Source organism: Ornithodoros turicata, chromosome 6 (genome assembly GCF_037126465.1).
Source record: "Ornithodoros turicata isolate Travis chromosome 6, ASM3712646v1, whole genome shotgun sequence".
NCBI lineage: Eukaryota > Metazoa > Arthropoda > Arachnida > Ixodida > Argasidae > Ornithodoros > Ornithodoros turicata.
In genome coordinates, this window is record NC_088206.1 from 66212334 (window position 1) to 66229863 (window position 17530).

Consider the following 17530-nt stretch of genomic DNA (forward strand, 5'->3'; position numbering starts at 1 on the left):
ATTTTTACTTTTCGATCAATCGCCCCATCAATTAGTGGTGATTTATTTCCATGGTACCTCGGACGGTGCACACGGTATCGTTCTTCACCCACGCCTGTTAGCGGGCTCTTTTGCTGTTGATGGTTCTTTCGCTTCTCTGTACTTTATTAGCAGGCCGTTCTGGTCGAAGCCACTGCAAATACAACCCGCGCAGCTGAGCTCAAACGCAAAAAAAGGGGAAAAGACAGAGGGAGAGAGAGCGAACTCGAGAAAGAAGAGGCCTGTGTATGCGTGGGTTGGTGGTTGGTAAAATAACAAGGGAAGGTTGAATTCTGCTACCCCAAAAAAACGGAAAAGGCACGATTGCACCACAGAAGGTGCGAGAGCATGCGTTCGTGTTCTTGTGACGGCCGTATGTTTTAGCGCATCCAAGGAAGTTGATCTGTACCAATCAGGGGCGGATTTAGGATTTAGGTATGGGGGGGGGGGGGGGTCCGCATGTCCTAACACCCGTCAATTTCAGCCGTTACGTAAAATTTCAGGTGATCTTAGTGATGTAATAGCATGCATTTTCATTATGAAATATATGCGAACTTAACTCGGTAATTTGCCGAGTGAAGGTCACTTTTTTACCCCACCAATATGAAGAGCATGCCGAATTTACTTAAATTCCGGATAATTGACAGTGATATTGGGGAGTTTTCCCATTGGAAAAAATAGCCGGATATCATTTCTTTTAGGAGCACTCGATCATATCACGCGAGGACTTTTTGTGCGCAATCGCTGTCAGTCCGACGAAAGGAAGTTGCAAACCTCGTATTGCCAAATGTAGGATGGGACAAGTGTAAGCTTGCCCACATCACGCTTCAAAAATAAAGCGCCACCTGTGCTTGCAAACCTAGCCCACAAAGTGATATAGAAATAATGAGGGGGAAGGCATGATCCCAGCGGAAGCCGGACGCTATAGGTCATGCCTGTGTTATCCTCTTTCTACGGTGCCGGTGTGGACTGGGTTTCACACCTCCATTGGTCAGACAGACAATGATTTGGCTGAAATATTCCTCGCGCGCTATCCTCTAGGAGCTCCGCATTGATTTCCGGCTATTTTTTTTTTTCGATACGATAGCTCCTCAATATTATCATTAATTTGAGTAAATTCGGCACGCTCTTCACTTTGGTGGGTTCAAAAAGTGACCCGTACGAGGCAAACTTCCGAGTTCAGTTCGCCAAAATTTACATAATTAAACTTGCGTTACATGACATCCACATCAGGAGCTGGCAATAACCTAGTAAGAACAAATGCCGTTGACCGCACGATTCTATAGGTGATGTCGTTTTTTCTTTATTATAATTCAATGACACGTCTTCTGGAACACCCTGCATAGCTACACCAGAGGATGTAGAACGGTAGAAAACCGATAAGTCGCCCCCCCCCCCCCCCCCCACGCACACACACACACACACAAATGGGATGATGAAGTGGTGGTATAAGGCAATATTACGGAAAGAACATAAATGAAATGAAATGACTTGAGAATGAAATGAAATTAACATGTAAAAGCCTCTAGCTGCGAGAAAAGCCTTCAAGACAACAAAATAATAGAACGTGTTCATCCGTTAAACGTACGTTCACGGTGAAAAATAGAGGAACACAGCTGTTTACATACTGGCATTCTGCTACGCATTCCTCCCGTGAGACAAAGTTGTTCTTGGTAACGCCGCAAGCTTTTTGAAGTTGTTCACATGTCGCCATTTTCAGGTCGTATGTCCAGGCTGTCTCGCCAAACGTATCTCCCGTGCACACTCTTCGCTTTTCTGCGAAGCAATTTGGTGGGCGTTGTCCTGAAAAGTGAAGCGCCCAAATATGACCGCTGTTCTACTCTATAGCTGGTCGTTGGTACATTTCATACGAAATTCTTCAATACCACAGTATCCAACATATTGCGATATGATCATAACAAGGCTCCTATAGTACCGAGATTTTTTTTTTTCTTTACAATCCTGGATGAAGTGATACTTATACAGGTTATACAGGTTAATATTGGCTGACCTCTGTCAACACTTAAAAACAACAACAGGTTATTCCTCTATGTATACATTGCCCCCGAATGTTGCTACGCTTCAGACAACTGGAAATGAAAATAGGAAATGTGAAGCGACCCAAATATGAACGCCATTCTACTCTATAGCTGGTCGTTGGTACACTTCATACGAAATTCTTCAATACGGCAGTATCTGACATATTGCTATATGATCATAACAAGGCTCTCATAGGACAAATATATTTTTTTCTTTACAATCCTGGATGAAGTGATACTTATACAGGTTATACAGGTTAATATTGGCTGACCTCTCTCAACACTTACAACAACAACAATAAATGAAGAAGTGATGATGACACTTAAAAACAACAACAGGTTATTTCTCTATATATACATTGCCCCCGAATGCTGCTACGCTTCAGCAAACTGGAAATGAAAATAGGATCGCTAGAAAACGATAACCCATACCTTACAAAACTTCCCATTAAAAACAAAAAGAGCCTCACTTGGCCTGCAGTCTTTGACACAATCCACCATTCTTGGGTAGAAGTTGTCTCCCTCTCCAGCGCAAGCGAAGAAAGACAGACAACGCTTCTTTGTCTCGTTGAAGTAGTATCTTGTCAGGAAAGTTGGTTGATCGCAGTTTTGTCGTTTTACTGTACATTTCTGTGGGAGGTCTGCTGAAAAGTACACTACATGCGTTTCTGTGGTGACATGTGCTAGGGTAATATAGTTTGATTTTCGCTTTGAATAATTAGAGTTTCCTGCCTTCACTTCTGCCGTTTCGCAACCAACACATAACAAAAAAATCTTAGAGTTTAGAAAACATTCAGGGACAGAGAGAGGGATAGATAAACATTGGGAGTTAAGCACAATGACAGCTCGACAAAGCACTACCACTGGACGACAAAAAAAAATCGGATCCGATAACGTTGACCGGGCACCTTTGCTGAGAGTTTCTTTCTTTTTTTTTTCGTAGCAATGGTCAATAAGAGCATGAACATGGCCTACGCTCAGGCTTCCTCCACCATGAATTTCATCCATCAGCTCGCCTGCATCAGTTATCAGTTTCTTGATACAAACGTTCAACAATGCTACAACGACTTGGGCGACTTCCACAGTAAATAAGACGAGAATTTTTAAAGAAATTAAAGAAAACAAAATGAAAAATGGAAGAATTCACTCCGTCCACGGTCAAGTTATGCTACTCCCACATCACTCTGGGCAAAAACGTAGTAGAAATAAAACACTACAAAAACTTCCGACCAGAAAAAAAAACTAAAAAAACGAGAACATAGTATACAATGCCCATGGATGTGACGGTTATTAAAAGGATTGTCGCATCCGGAACTATCCGAATCTATGAAACAGATACCAATATGTTCGGCCTTGGCAGACAATCTATACCAGGCGATTTTTTAAAGTGCTTCGTTATTAAGTAAACGAATTTTAAAGATCAGCGTTGCTTCAGAGGCCGCAGAAGCTCCGACTGCATGACGTCACTCTCTAAGCCGCGAGTAAGAGCGCGGCGATCAGAGGAGGAAAGACGTCGTCCAGTAACAGTATGAGACGTGTAGACCCTGTATCGCACTTCTCTCGTCACAATCGTGAAAAACCTCAACGGCATGCTGCACATACAAAATCTTTCCGGGCGCTCAACTATATACATTGCGAGCTGGTTAATTCCTGATATCGCTACTGAATCGGAATCCCAGGGCGACATACCTCTGGCGGAGTGACTTACTCCGAAAAGGAATACGAGAATACAGACGAGCACTTTCGCCTCCATGATGTCCTGTCGATAAATGCTAACTCCAAAGCATTTATAGCGCAGGCAACTCACCTATACAGTCGGACGTTAATCATTTGGTATAAGAACAATGCCTGGTGATATAATAATACTTCTGGTGGCTTTGTCATGTAATGTTTTCCACGATGCCCTGCGTCAAATGTCACAATGACGGCTTGTTTCAAACGCCAATGCTTTGATGCCTATCCCGGACTCTATGAGCGATGAGCTTTCTATTGTGATAAGACATCAATGAAAATCAGTTGATTGCTATGGAGACCAATGCTTACATTTTCGTAAGGACCTGGCTCATTTGCAAACAACACATGCATGCAGAGTAGCAGTGCTTTTTGGTGACCAACCTGACCGCATACCCTTTCTCATATATCCCTCTTCACCCTCTGACGGATGATGGCTGTAATAATAATATACTACCTCGCGGACAACACAACGTAATCGCTGCACGCATACTTTTATAATGTTCTGAAAGCTTAGACGTAAACCCAAACATTTCCAAAACTTGTAAGAGTAAGACAACAAATAAAAGAGTAATTTATTGCCCTGGCACCGGGTGACCCTGTTCACATCTAAAGTGCTCCGCTTCATGCAATCCACAACATGCATTTGTTAACAGTGGGATCTGTGCTTTGGCGCAGTTGAGCCTGTTTGCAGGTTCCCTACACGAATGGATAGAGGTTCGCCTTTGCATCAGTTTCGCGTGGGTATATCACTAATGGCTGACAACCTTCGGTATAAGGCTGGGAGGGACAGCACTGCAAACTGTTCATTGTGTTTCCAACGGTGCAGAACACGGAGCACATTCACATGTGCCGCACAACACTCGCATCAAGCAGTATATGATCAGCTCAAGAAGCCGGCAACTCAGTGTGTGAGTTGCCGAGTACTTGAGCTGATAAAAATAAAAAAATAGATAGAAAAGAAAAAAATAGATAGAGATAGAGTGGAAAGAAGGGGTTTAGTTGAAGATCAACGACGCCACCTTGAAGAAAGTGGTCCGGAACGGCCGCTGACCATCGCTGGGCGACGGAGCACAGAGGCAGGTTGCAAAGCATCTTCAGCTGTGACCACAAGTTCTGGACATCCTGTGACGTCAGCTGTGACGTCATCATGGCACGTCTGGGCAGGTTAGGACAGCTCTGGACATGCAAGGAGAAAAACACTCATAATACAGAGGCTGGGAAAGCAAGAGTAAATAGGCTAACCATCAATAGCTAACAACAAAAAGGATCAGGCACAGAAGGAAAGCAGCCCACCACAACAGCAGTCACGGGGAGCCCAGAACGATGCGGCTGCTCCATCCGACAGCCAGGCAGAGAACTGACTCGTAATGGTTTTTTCTCCTCTATATAGTCACGCATCTGCGGTTATACCCTATCATACAGGTTTGATACCATTTCAACTGCTAGTGTTATCGTGGTTTGGGAAATCTCAATATCTGCGGTACGTTGAATCGTATTCTCAGTTTGCCCTGTGCTACGCCAACTGTCCATTACCCAAAGTTTTCATTATAGTGCTGCCGTCAATGAATGTAAATGGCATTTGCTCAGATGTTGATGTTGACGAAAAAATAATAGGGCATAATACGGGATCGCCCTCCATTAGTTCAGTGTTTGTTATCCAATGCACAAACAGTCATAGTAAATGTGACGTCATGGTAACTGTTTCATGATTGTCCACAAGAGAAGTGGAGCATCTGTCATTCAGACTTATTGCAGCAATCTTCCATATGCAATTTTCGATAACACGTCCCCTTTATGTCATACATGTTTTTAACGCATTGAAAGGCCGCTCGATTCAAACAGCACCCTTGCTTGGTTCAAACGAGTTGGTTCAAGTGAGGTGGTTGATAACAAAAAAGTAACTGTCAAAAAACGCATCACTCGCAGGAGTTTCAATAAGTGACACTGTGCTGGATTAGAAACAGGAGAACGGTATACTGTACGGTCAAATACACCACACTGTTTTACGTTCTCAATAATTCAAGCATGCACACAGTGTTCACTGACCGCATAAGCGTGACCCATCCGTGAAACAGCCCTGAACACAAACAAAAATTCACTACAGTGGCGCAGCTGGAGGCAAAAGGCGGTTACGCGTTGACGATGAAAGCTGTGTACGGCGACAGCATGTGTAAGCATGTGTAAGCTTACATAAAAGCAATAAAGGTGTGCGCTAGACAAAACTGAAAGGACTTCAAGGCCTTTCCACGTGCTAGCGGAAGCACAATGAAAGAGGCAAGACGCCATTAACCGCGTGAGAGAGGGCCCTCGGAGGTTCGCCATACATTTACGAAGTATGGGGGCTTTACTGCGAAATCCCCCTGAAGTCCAGCTAAGCTTGACTGAAACCGGTTGTGCCCCACCTTGGAGAGCCGCACACCGCGCATGGAGCGATGACGTCATGATACACATGAAAATGGCGCTTCTTTTGCATCGGCGAAACAGAAAGCGAACGGTTCAACGCAATTAATTCCCAGTGTTCTGTAACATTATGCAGCCAACATTTAAAAAGTTTCATTTTCTCTTCTTAAATTCGTAAGTAACTTTTTAACTGTTTTAAGTAACTTATTAATAGATCCCTACCCGAGAAACATCATCACGACGTTGGTAGACACACTGAAACTGAAAAGAATCGGAATGGGAGGGCTGGAATCCACGAATGGGCACTTGTTCACTGCCTCCTATTTAGAAAAAAGTAGGACCCAAAGTCGCGTCCCTTTGAGAGACCATGGTAATTCCCTCAATAGCGTGGCTTTCGGGCGTGACCTTGTTCGCCCACAGCTTTGAGCGTAGTTCAACTCTACCAAATTGGTGGCGCTCTCGAACAGTATGACGTAATTTTTTTTTTTAGAAACAGGGAGAGGTCCCTTGGATGTTTTCGGGAAAATGCCATACATCAGAAATGGGTCAGCGATTATTTGAGTCATCCTGCTCTTTTAAATATCCTGAAGCTAGCACGTAGACCCAAAATTAACTTTCCGGATGAGATCATGCGTGTTGTTAAATAACACAGGTAATTGCATATGGACACACGAACTTATCATCAAATAATTGACTGGGAGTGTGAAGTCATTCGAAGCTAATGGAGCCCTGTAAATCCATACAGCTCCACATCAGTAACGAGAGCTGCAAGTTTGCTTACGTGTGAGCGGGAATATGGTTCTGTCCAGGAGGAGCACAAGTTTGTCGTATACCGCTCTGGAGGACGTTTTACACACACCTTTATTCTCCATTGTTGGGGGACGATCCAAAGTGAAGCAAACAACAAATTAAATTACATAGAAAAGTCTACGCCCACAGGGAGATTAGTCTGTGTGTATGGCCCGACGTTCCCCCTTTCCCGACTTTCACATCTTCATATTTTTTTATTTATCAATCAGTGAATCAATCAATGTGTGATACATTTCCATTTCCATGGTACTTCAGACGGAGTCCCTCCCGTATCCCTCTTCAATCACCCTTCTTAGCGGACTTTTTCTCCTTCTTTGGCGTCGATGGTTTCTTCGACTTTTTGTACTTCTGTAGCAGGCCCTTCCGTCCGAAGCCACTGTAAATACAATGCAGGAAGCTGAGCTCAAACGCAAAAAAGAGAGACGCAAACTAGAAATTAGAAAGGCCTGTGTATGTGTTCGTCTTCTTGTGCCGTCCGCATATTTTAGCGTTACCAAGGAAGTTCTTATGTACCAACACGCCCAAAGGAAAGTCTTGACCAAAAACCTATGGTAAAAGCCAAGTTTTACACACGAAAAACGGTAATGGCAAAAGCAGTGACAGTAATATAAACGACCTAAACAATCTACAAAGTAAACTGTGCTATACCACACATCTAGCGACATATAGCAACACCAAAGAACGTAGTCCGGCAGGAAACGGGCAAGGAAATGCTAAGGGAAGAATCCTCAGGACGAGAGCCGCGCCTATACCGGGTGTTTCAGTTAAATCCCCGGGCTAAATAATTCGCGAACGGGTGCACCAATCCACGAACTTTCTTTTTTACAAGTATCTGTCCGATACCACCGCTGCACACGGGCGTATTTCATTGGTGTAATTCATTGGTGTAATTCATTAATGTAAGGACATAATTTATTGATGGATAAGGGAGTGAAAGAGCGTCCTTTTGCGCTGCGCCGCGACCAGCCGCGACAAAAATACGTAAACCGAAACCAATTAATTACTGCAACAAATGACCCGCTTCGGTGGCAGATTTTTCTCTAAAAGGTGTCCATTGAAGGTCTCAAAAGGGGTAGTACCCATTTTAATGCCGACAGCGCCCTGCCTCAGAAGTTACGTTTTTTTACGAAACTCATTTGCATTTTTATTTTAATAATGAGCGCCTCCCACTCATTCACACGGTGTGCAGCTTGTAGGTGGTATCGGACAGATACTTGTAAAAAAGAAAGTTCGTGGATTGGTGCACCCGTTCGCGAATTATTTAGCCCGGTGATTTAACTGAAACACCCGGTATATCGAACAGATACTGTACTTCTGGGGCAAAGGATGACTGTATCTATATGAATATATCTAAAACAAGAAGTCATTTAGTAAGATAAATGCGACACACGAAGGCGCATTGGAGAGTCTGCATGCGATCTGCATTGCTGCGCAATTTGCCTTCGAGCTCTTAACGTATCAACAGTAAATAGATAGACAAATAAAAATTTAATATAAGGATTTACTATATGGATAGCATCCTCGGGCCTTGGGACACCGCGGCCCACTCCAGGGCGGCCTTACGTCATGTAGTTGGCTTTTTTGGGGCGACAGGCCTAAAGGACTCATTGTGATCCCCAACAGCGCTCTCGGACATTCTCACCATCACGATCAGGATCGCAATCGCCGCTCCGATCATTCCTGTCATCTCTCATCGTCATCGCTCATCATCGTCATCACTCACCATTTTCACCATTCATATTAGACCCCCTAGCTATCGGGGTAGGTTCCAGTCCTAGAGTGGAAAACCTCCCCACTTCATCATCAGAATATATATGTTGTTGTTTTAATATAAGGATTCCGAAAGGCCACCCATGGCCGCTGCCCTATTTAACAATAATGTTAGTAGCAAGACTAAGGTACTGGGTGTCCTGTAACCACAAAATCAGCAAACCATCATCCTGCGCAACAGCCCGAGGAGACGGTCCATGACAGCTCAAAAAGCAGTAACCGAGCCCTTGGTCACTCATGATGGCCGTTACGGATTCACCATCACATCATGGAGAATGAAGTGATGTCATGTTGAAGTTGAGCGATAACGTATGCGTGAGGCGATGTTGATGTTGACGTCGAATGATGGGTCATGGATGCCAGTTCAGGTCGCAAGATGGGTTGTGATGTTCCTGGATTGCGACCTTGCTGTGACTAGTGAACTAGTGTGACGGTGGTTGTCAATAGGGCGCACCATGATGTTATGTTGACTGACATTCTGGCAAGAGCGCCGACATCTTATACTTGGGTTTGCAGGCTGGGTCAAGGGGGCACCAACAAAACTCCCCTTTGGCCAGTGATCTAAACCGTTGCCATGCGCGCGTGCTCCCGGGGCAGTATAAGGTGCGCAGGGAAACGCCTAAGGGCTTCATCCCTGTATTGGAGGCTACCCGACCTGCTCTTGAAACCTATATAGTACGTGATCTCAGCAACGAATATCATCATCTTCTCTCGAACGTCTTCTGCATTTCATATTTCCGTCGAGTGGCCAGCACATATGCCGCGCATCTCTTCGACCTCGCCTCCTCCACCATTTCAGTGTCCAGTATCAGTGAGCTCGTTTCCTAGATAGCCACGTGTACGGTGGCAGTCGACTTCGCGTCCTGGACTGCTCCATTTGCTACTTGTGTCCGGTGGTTGTGGAGCTCGCCTCCTTTACTCCTCGATTTGGGCCCTTGCTTAGCGTTGTTCTCTGGTTACCTTCCCGGCCTCCTCTAATTGAGATTTGTGCCCGGCGTGTATTGCCATCAAGTGGGGCACTACCTATGGGGGTATGCTTTGTTCGATGGCCATGAGATAGACCTATATTCTTTCTTACACGCCTAACTGAGGATGAGAACCAAAGAACGATGCGCGGAAAGCGATTTGCAAATCACGCGCGCCTACCGGCGAACGTCGCTGGAGAATAATTGCGATAACCGGTGTAATTCCACCTTGGAATGCAGTGTATGAATTTTTGAACTGTTTTACATGCATGCTTTACCGCATTTCTTTCTGTTTTTTTTTCTACTCGCGCGTTTTAAGAGATGTTGCTTCGAAAAGCCATCACGCAAAGGGAACATGCCAACATGTTCATCGATTAAAAGTAACTTCATCATAAGAAATGGAGGAGTACAGCTGTTTACGTACAAGCATTCTGCTAAACATTGCTCCTCCGATACAAACTTGTTCTTGGTACTGTAGCAAACATTTTCAGCTCTGTCACATCTCTTCTTTGTCAGATCGTACGACCAGACTGTCTCGCCGGGCATGTCTCCTCTGCATCTTCTTGCCTTTTCATCGTAGCACTTTGTTGGTTTTTGTTCTGAAAAGTGAAGCCACACAAACATTATCACGAGCTTATTATACCCGATCATTGCGATATTTCACAAGAAACACTTCAACAAAACAAGAACAACAGCAGCTTAAGATGATGAATGTGGCGTCTCATCGCTTCAATACCCTTGCTGAATGCAACAATATTCAATTATGGCCGTATTCTCATAGCTTCCAACAAAGCGCTAAGCACACATGTTATGCGTCCTTTTGTTTTTCTTTTTTGCCGTACACGAACTGATAATTATAGGGTCTGCTTCTCTCGTAGTGCATTGTCCCTGTTGTTGGAAATAAGTCGATCGTGGAAAATAATATTGCATGCTTTTAAGAAATTTCCTTTGCCAAACAGAAAGAGCCTCACTTGGCTTGCAGTCTCTGACACACTCCATCATCCTTGGGTAGAAGTTGTCTCCTTCGCCACGACAAGTGTAGAAAGAGGAACACCGCCTCTTTGTCTCGTTGAAGTAGTATCTTCTGAGGAAACTTGGTTTATCGCAGTCTTTTCTTTTTACAGCACATTTCTCTGGAAGGCCAGTTTAAAAATACACTATATCCATTTTTCTACTAACATGCGCTAGGATCACAGAATTTGATTTTCGCTAGAGATCATTATATTTTCATGCTTTCTCTTCTGTCTTCTCGCTACCGGGGCAGAACAAACAAACACACTAAAAGAAATACTGATTTTTGTGAACCTTTAGCGCTGAACTTTACAAAGAGAAGGGTAGATAAATCTTTGGGTAAGGAGCACAGCAACAAGAAAATGAATCATCATCACGGATTTCATCAAGGACCTCATGCAGCAGTTGGCCTGCATTCATATTCTTTTATTAGATGCTTGATAGACTAGCAATGCTAAAACGACGTCATGCTTCCATCTCTTCCAAAATTGGTCAGCCAGCTTCTGCGGATGTGTCCATCTTCTATTGACTACTGTAGAATTTGATCGTGGGACCACAGTTGTGGCAGAGACTTCAGGAAGCGCTGACAAGTTTCTCCCGATCAGTAGATGTCCAGGCGTTAAGGCTCTCGGTTCGTCAGGCGTATACTGTAGATAAGTAAGTGGTCGCGAATTGACCACTGCTTCCACTTCGTGAAGTAATGTAGTCATTTCTTCGGATGTCAAACACTGCCGTCCGAGTACTTATCTCAAGCAAGTTTTCACCGATCGCACCAACCTTTCCCACATACCGCCCCTCCAGGCAGCTCTTTCGGCAATGAATTTCCAGTTGAGGCGATTCTTGGCGGCGGAGTCTTGTGCATCCGTATTCGTACAACAAGAGCTGTTTGTCTCGAACCATAGTTGCGGACTTGACAAACAAACTCTTTTGTGATGTCAAGACGCGTGGCGCCTTGTACAATTTACAGTGATAACGCGCTCACTTTCAAGAAGGCGGCCCAGGACATCAAAAAATTGTGGGCTGTTGTTAGGAGTACGGATGCACAAGACTTCGCCGCCAAGGATCGTATCAGCTGGAAATTCATTGTCGAAAGAGCTGCATGGTGGGGCGGTGTATGTGGGAAAGGTTGGTGCGATCGGTGAAAACTTACTCGAGAAGGGTACTCGGACGGCAGTGTTTGACAACCGAAGAAATGACTACATTACTTCGCGCAGTGGAAGCAGTGGTCAATTCACGATCACTTACTTATCTACACTCTACGCCTGACGAACCGCGCGAGCGCCTTAAGGCCTGCACATCTACTGATCGGGAGAAACTCGCTTACTGAAGTCTCTGCCAGAACTGTGGTCCCACGATCAAATTCTGCGGTAGTCAGTAGAAGATGGACACATCGGCAGAAGCTGGCTGACCAGTTTTGGAAGAGATGGAAGCATAAGGCAACTTCCGCGGCTAATAAGACAAGACTAAAGAAATATAATGAGAGATTCGTACACCTTGTTCACGGTTACGTTATGCTGCTCCCTGGAGCACTCTGGTCAAGAACGGTTATAAAAATGAAACGCTAAAAAACTTCATGTCGGAAGGAAAAAAAAGGACAGCCTAACGTACAGTGCCCATTGCGCCGTTTATTCTAACATTCACAAATCTCTTATGTCGCAATTGCGAGAAATCTCAGTGGTACACGCTGTATACAGGATGTCTCAGTTAAATCCCCGGTGCTAAATAATTCGCGAACGGGTGGTCCAATCGAGTACCTTTCTTGTTTTACGACTATCTGTCCGATACCACCTACGCGCCGCGCATCGTGTGAATGACCGGAAGGCGCTCATCATTTAACTACAAATTAATTTTATTAGGGTCATTTGGTGCAGTAATTAATTGGTTTCGGTTCACATATATTTGTCGCAGCTGGTCGTGTCGAAGCCCAAAAGGACGTAATTCCTGGTGTAAGGAGGTACCTCATTGGTGGGTAGGGGAGTGAAAGACAAAGAAGTTGAGAGTGAAAGAAGTTACGCTTTTTCACGAGACGCATAGGAATCTTTCTATAAATAATCCGTGCCTCCCACTCATTCGCACGGCGCGCAGCTTGTTGGTGGTATCGGACGGATACTTCTAAAAAGGAAAGTTCTTCCATTGGTGCACCCGTTCACGAATTATTTAGTCCGGGGGTTTAACTGAGACACCCTGCATACAAGATCCTTCTCCGCACTTCACCGTAAATATCGTAAGCTCGTTCGTTGCTGATATCACTACCGAGGAATACAGGGCGCGGCATGGGGCAACATACCTCGTTTAGAGTCACTCACTCCGAAGAGGAAGACAATAATGTAGACGAACACTTTCGGTTCCATGATGTCTCTGTCGATAAATGCCAACTCCAAAGCATTTATGAGGGTGGGCAGAGCGACCTGTTCACAATCGGTCATTAATCATGATTAAGGGGAAATTACAATGTTGTAGTGGATGGGGCAATTAAACATAGGACAAATACAACACAAACTTCATATCGCCGAGTTGCATAATCCAATTGAATGAATGAATGGATTTCTTCAACTGGCATTATTCAACTGGCAATTCAAGAGAACAATGCGTGCGATATAGCACTTCAGGTAATTAATTATTGCCGCAATGCCCAAACGACGCTGATTTACAGAGAGAGAGCCCGATTCAATCGCCAAATCTTTGACACCTATCCTTCATGTGTGAGCTGGAATTTCTATTGTGATATGACAGCACTTAAAAGCAGTTGATTAATATAGAACTAAACCATGCTTTCATTTTCGCATAGCACTTGGCTCGTTTGCTAACAATCAATGCATGCAATATAATACTTGAGATGATTATTTCATTATTGCCGCGATGCCGTATCGAAGCCAATTTCCAGAAAGAAAGCCTGTTTCAAAAGCCAATGCTCTGGCACCCCATCCCTCATGTGTGAGGAATTACTGTTGTAATAGGACAGCATTTAGGAGTTAAGTGACACTGAATTAAGCGCTGCTTTCATTTTCGTATAACACCTGGCTCATTTCTTAGCAACACAGGCATGCAGCGTAGCAGCGCTTGTTTTTGATTAACCTTTCTGCATACCCTTTCTTATAGTATGTACCAACCTTCCCCTTTGACGGATGATGGCCGCTACAACATTATCTACTTTCTCGCGAGCAACACTACGTATTCGCTATACGCATACGTTTGCAATGTTCCTAACGCCTATAGATATAAACCAAGAGCTTATATGTATTCTGTAAAATTGTCATTTATTACCTTCGCACCTGGTGGCTGTGTTCACATTTCCAGCGCTCCGCCGGACGCAATTCGCAGCATGCATTTGTTATCGCTGGAACCTTTTACGACAACCGCGGCCCCTCGTGGGAGCTGTGCTTTACAGCAGTCCAGCGTGTTTGCAGGTTTTTGGGAGGACGGGCACAAGTTTGCTTTTGCATCGGTATCACGTGGAATGTCACTAATGGCTGACAATTTTGGGTATAAAGTTGCCGGGGCCAACTTTATACCCAAAATTATACACAGGGTCCACGCTCATGTTTCGCACAAGACACGTATCGCGGAGGGTTACCCTCAACAAGAATTCACGGAAATATAAAACACCTGCTTCGTGTGGCGTTTGGTTAAGTCTATAGTCAGGACCTACTCATAGTCTTCATGCATTTCTAACAGCGATATTCGAACGCCATCATCACGTTATTGAAGGTGCAGGATATTCGTTCGCGAATAACTTAAAAGTGATTTTCGCTAGGCAGACGACATTATAAAGTTAATGTGCTGCAGTTATGCAGTTGAAGGTGCCTTCCGAGGAGAAAACCCCGGAGAATTTCGCAAAATTCGTCCCCTACTCATTTTCTTTTCTTTATTCTTTTTTTTTATATGTATACAAAACATCAAAAACGCCGAACTCGAAACCAACTGCCACCTCAACGGTTGAAACGACCCTTCCCTGCTTCGCCTCTTGCGGTGACTTAAGGTAGCGCCGAAGTCATTTTTAACACTCTGTTTTCTTCCTATAGAACTGTTAAGTAGGCAAGTAAGATGCACCATGCGAAAGTAATTCACACCACAGAGTCGTAATTATCGCAGAAATTGGATTTAAAGTACGCCGCAAAAAGCGACCGTGGGCATCGGCGATGACGAGCAGTACCAGCCTGTGATCTGCCTGGAAACCCGCGCTGACGCTATAAGGAGAACGCTCGCTGATTGGTCTAGAGAAATGTTGTCTGCTGCTCCTCTGTCGTCTGCTACTCGGCTGTTCGGAGTTATGAAAAAGCTAGAGTCACTAAATAAGCTAAGGCTTATTTATTGACACTAAAAAAAGCCTTTCTCCTGGCTCGGTAATGATTCGGCCGCTCCTTCTATCCCTAATTCTCCGGGAGAACTGGCAAAACTGACTTACGGTGGCAAAGGGACAAGGCGCTGACCCCCACTGATCGGCGAACCACATCGAGTCCCCCTCATAACGTCATCGGTGACGTGCCATCATACCTTCTCCTCCTCGTAATACCCGGAGTGGCGAGTTAAGGGTGAAGGCGCGGACCCATGTTTAAGTGAGTTCGTTTTTTCTGGGAAACAAATTGCACACATAAAAACCTTTAGGGCCATTCGGTAAAATGACACACACACTCTCGTCGGGCGTCTTAATCTGAAATTTTTTTTGGAAGGCCCTACGTACTCCTTTAAATGACATTGCCGTTGAGATTCCCAATCGCTCAGCTGACGCCGCCGCCTGGCTGGTTGCAGTCCTATGCACTCTAAAGACAGAACTTCACCGCATAGCACTCTCTGCGCCAACCACGGCCCATTACCATATACCCAAATTGTCACAAAACGGCGTACGCCCCTCTCTCTCCTCGAATAAGAGGAGATATCCCTACCATTCGTGGCAGTGGGTGGCGCACAGCGTGCTATGCGGTGAAGCTCTGTTTTTAGAGTGTACCGCCGAAGGTGCGAACTCGGGTGTTTCAAGCAACTGTTCAGCAGCATTTTGCGAGTCCGAAGGCCGCATTTTGTGACGGACAGCCTTCTTTTTTTTTTGTTTTTTGTTTTTCATAAAGGACTCCAGCGACGATGGGCCGTACACTGTTACCCGAACTGAATCGGGAGCGCACAGCCGTCTTCAAAACCCGGGTAAATTCATTATTTTGTAATGTTTCGGACTGTTTCAAAAGGAAATAATTCAATTACAGGTATTTCAGGCACCCTCTATTCCGATCGCACCTCCAGTTCAACTGCGTTCTCTATATTTTTATTATTTTTTGTGCGAACGCATACCTTTAATTTACCTACAAGTAACATCAGCACTGGCTGGAATGTGCGAAACAAGCTATAAACTTGAGACAGGTTGACCAAATGTCCGCCCCCACATTTATACTTTACGTGCGGGGACTTCGACCGACGTCTATTTATAGTATAGTACAAAAGAAAATATATGACGTATCACTATCGCATATATAAATATATAACTTTTTTTTTTTTAGAGCGATACCTGATCCCTTCGTAGAATGGGACGGTATAACGTACACGGCTCGGTCGATGACTATGACGGAAAATTGTGCACAACTGAAGGAATATTATGATTTAGCGCTATCGTCTTTAACTGGTCGCAACTGCAGGTCCTGGAACTACTGGTCGCACGAGTGCGACCTACGTTTCAATTTTTTTCATTCTATTTCTATTCTACTCTGGTCATGTGTACCTGAACGTAGAAATGCTCACATTATCATATTCAACATAGTTGATGGTCATGTCTTCTCCTTTGAGGTGGTGTAATTCCTTGTCCTTGTCGTTGGCCTTCGTTAACAAAATATCCGATTCAGCGGTGTCTCGCTTTTTTTCTGTGTGTCCCACGGTTTTCATTTTATGGAACGTAGCCGCTGCGATGGCGGAGGAAAGGACCACCGCTACCGAAATGTGTAGCGCACAATGTAGTGGTATCGGTACTGCTCTAGAGAGGAAAGCATTTGTAGCGGTGCTACCAGTAGCACCGCTGTGCGCAAGAGTGATGCACATTACGTGTTATCAGGGGGTATTTCCCAGCGGAATAGCGCTAAATTTAGGCAGACTGCAGACACATGGTGAACTATAGACGCTTAGCCCCGTGATCACTGTTGAGGCAGAAGTGTACATTTGAAAATGTGCCTGCAGGACATGTCCTTCACACGTTTGTACGCAGTTCATTCAAGGTGGTTCACGCAGTTCACTCACGGGTATACACGGCACCTTTTCTTTTTCTTTTCAAATGATGTTTTTAAACAAAGCTACGGGAGATATCTAGTTGCGGTTTTTACACGCGGGTTATGCGGAGCAGGCGGACATCCTGTGGGAAAGAGCAGGTAACTGTACTGCCGACTCATTACCTAAAATTCATTAAGTAACTTATTTTTTAGATGTTTTCGGGAAAGTGCGAGACAGCAGAATTGAAGCCAGCCATTATTTAAATGCATTAGCTTTTTCCTTTAATATCCTGAAACGAGCACGTCGTCTACTTTGTTAAAGTCATAAAGCACGTAACATGATGCCGGTGTTGTACTCGTTGTTGTTATTGTTTTTAAGTGTTGTTTTAAGTTGTACCCGTTACCAAAATAAGGTATTGCGATACCAATACCGAAATACCTGTATCGCTACTTCTTTTTTAAAGCGACGGAGTACACCGCTACAGTTACTAAAAAAAGGCAACGCGATATGTTGCTCGATACTTTTGTTGGAAATACGAAGTTGATGCAACATAGAAATTTCGCTTACGTGAATGCTGCATCTGCAAACTGGGAGAACATA

The 17530-nt window shown here is 44.4% G+C and overlaps 2 protein-coding genes across 3 annotated transcripts; both read right to left on the reverse strand.

Moving 5' to 3' along the window:
- On the reverse strand, positions 1–3811 carry LOC135398217 (actinia tenebrosa protease inhibitors-like). 2 transcript variants are annotated; one of them, XR_010424041.1, is made up of 4 exons: positions 3747–3808; positions 2528–2701; positions 1647–1821; positions 1–172 (listed from the first exon to the last, which is right to left on the reverse strand). XR_010424041.1 is itself a non-coding variant. In XM_064629640.1 (4 exons), the coding sequence occupies exons 1-4, from the start codon at positions 3808–3810 to the stop codon at positions 85–87; spliced, it is 498 nt and encodes a 165-aa protein (XP_064485710.1). In that variant the 5' UTR covers position 3811; the 3' UTR covers positions 1–84. The 2 variants fall into 2 exon arrangements, 1 of the variants encoding a protein (XP_064485710.1); XM_064629640.1 differs by having other exon boundaries at positions 2528–2698; positions 3747–3811.
- A 3223-nt stretch (positions 3812–7034) lies between these two features.
- LOC135398219 (inter-alpha-trypsin inhibitor-like) lies at positions 7035–13134 on the reverse strand. The gene is made up of 4 exons (XM_064629641.1): positions 13035–13134; positions 10708–10869; positions 10161–10335; positions 7035–7377 (listed from the first exon to the last, which is right to left on the reverse strand). Exons 1-4 carry the CDS (start codon positions 13096–13098, stop codon positions 7281–7283), a joined length of 498 nt encoding a protein of 165 aa, XP_064485711.1. The 5' UTR covers positions 13099–13134; the 3' UTR covers positions 7035–7280.
- Between the last annotated feature and the right edge of the window lie 4396 nt (positions 13135–17530).

What these genes read in the sequence shown, in the direction of transcription:
- LOC135398219 (XM_064629641.1), bottom strand. Translation starts at nt 13,098, where the DNA reads ATGGAACCGAAAGTGTTCGTCTACATTATTGTCTTCCTCTTCGGAGTG. An exon ending in AGTGAGTGACTCTAAACGAG is followed by an intron (nt 10,870 to 13,034) that starts GTATGTTGCCCC and finishes CTGGCCTTCCAG; the next exon opens with AGAAATGTGCTGTAAAAAGA. An exon ending in CAATGTTTAGCAGAATGCTT is followed by an intron (nt 7,378 to 10,160) that starts GTACGTAAACAG and finishes TTGTATTTACAG; the next exon opens with TGGCTTCGGACGGAAGGGCC.
- LOC135398217 (XM_064629640.1), bottom strand. Translation starts at nt 3,810, where the DNA reads ATGGAGGCGAAAGTGCTCGTCTGTATTCTCGTATTCCTTTTCGGAGTA. An exon ending in AGTAAGTCACTCCGCCAGAG is followed by an intron (nt 2,699 to 3,746) that starts GTATGTCGCCCT and finishes ACTTTTCAGCAG; the next exon opens with ACCTCCCACAGAAATGTACA. An exon ending in GAATGCGTAGCAGAATGCCA is followed by an intron (nt 173 to 1,646) that starts GTATGTAAACAG and finishes TTGTATTTGCAG; the next exon opens with TGGCTTCGACCAGAACGGCC.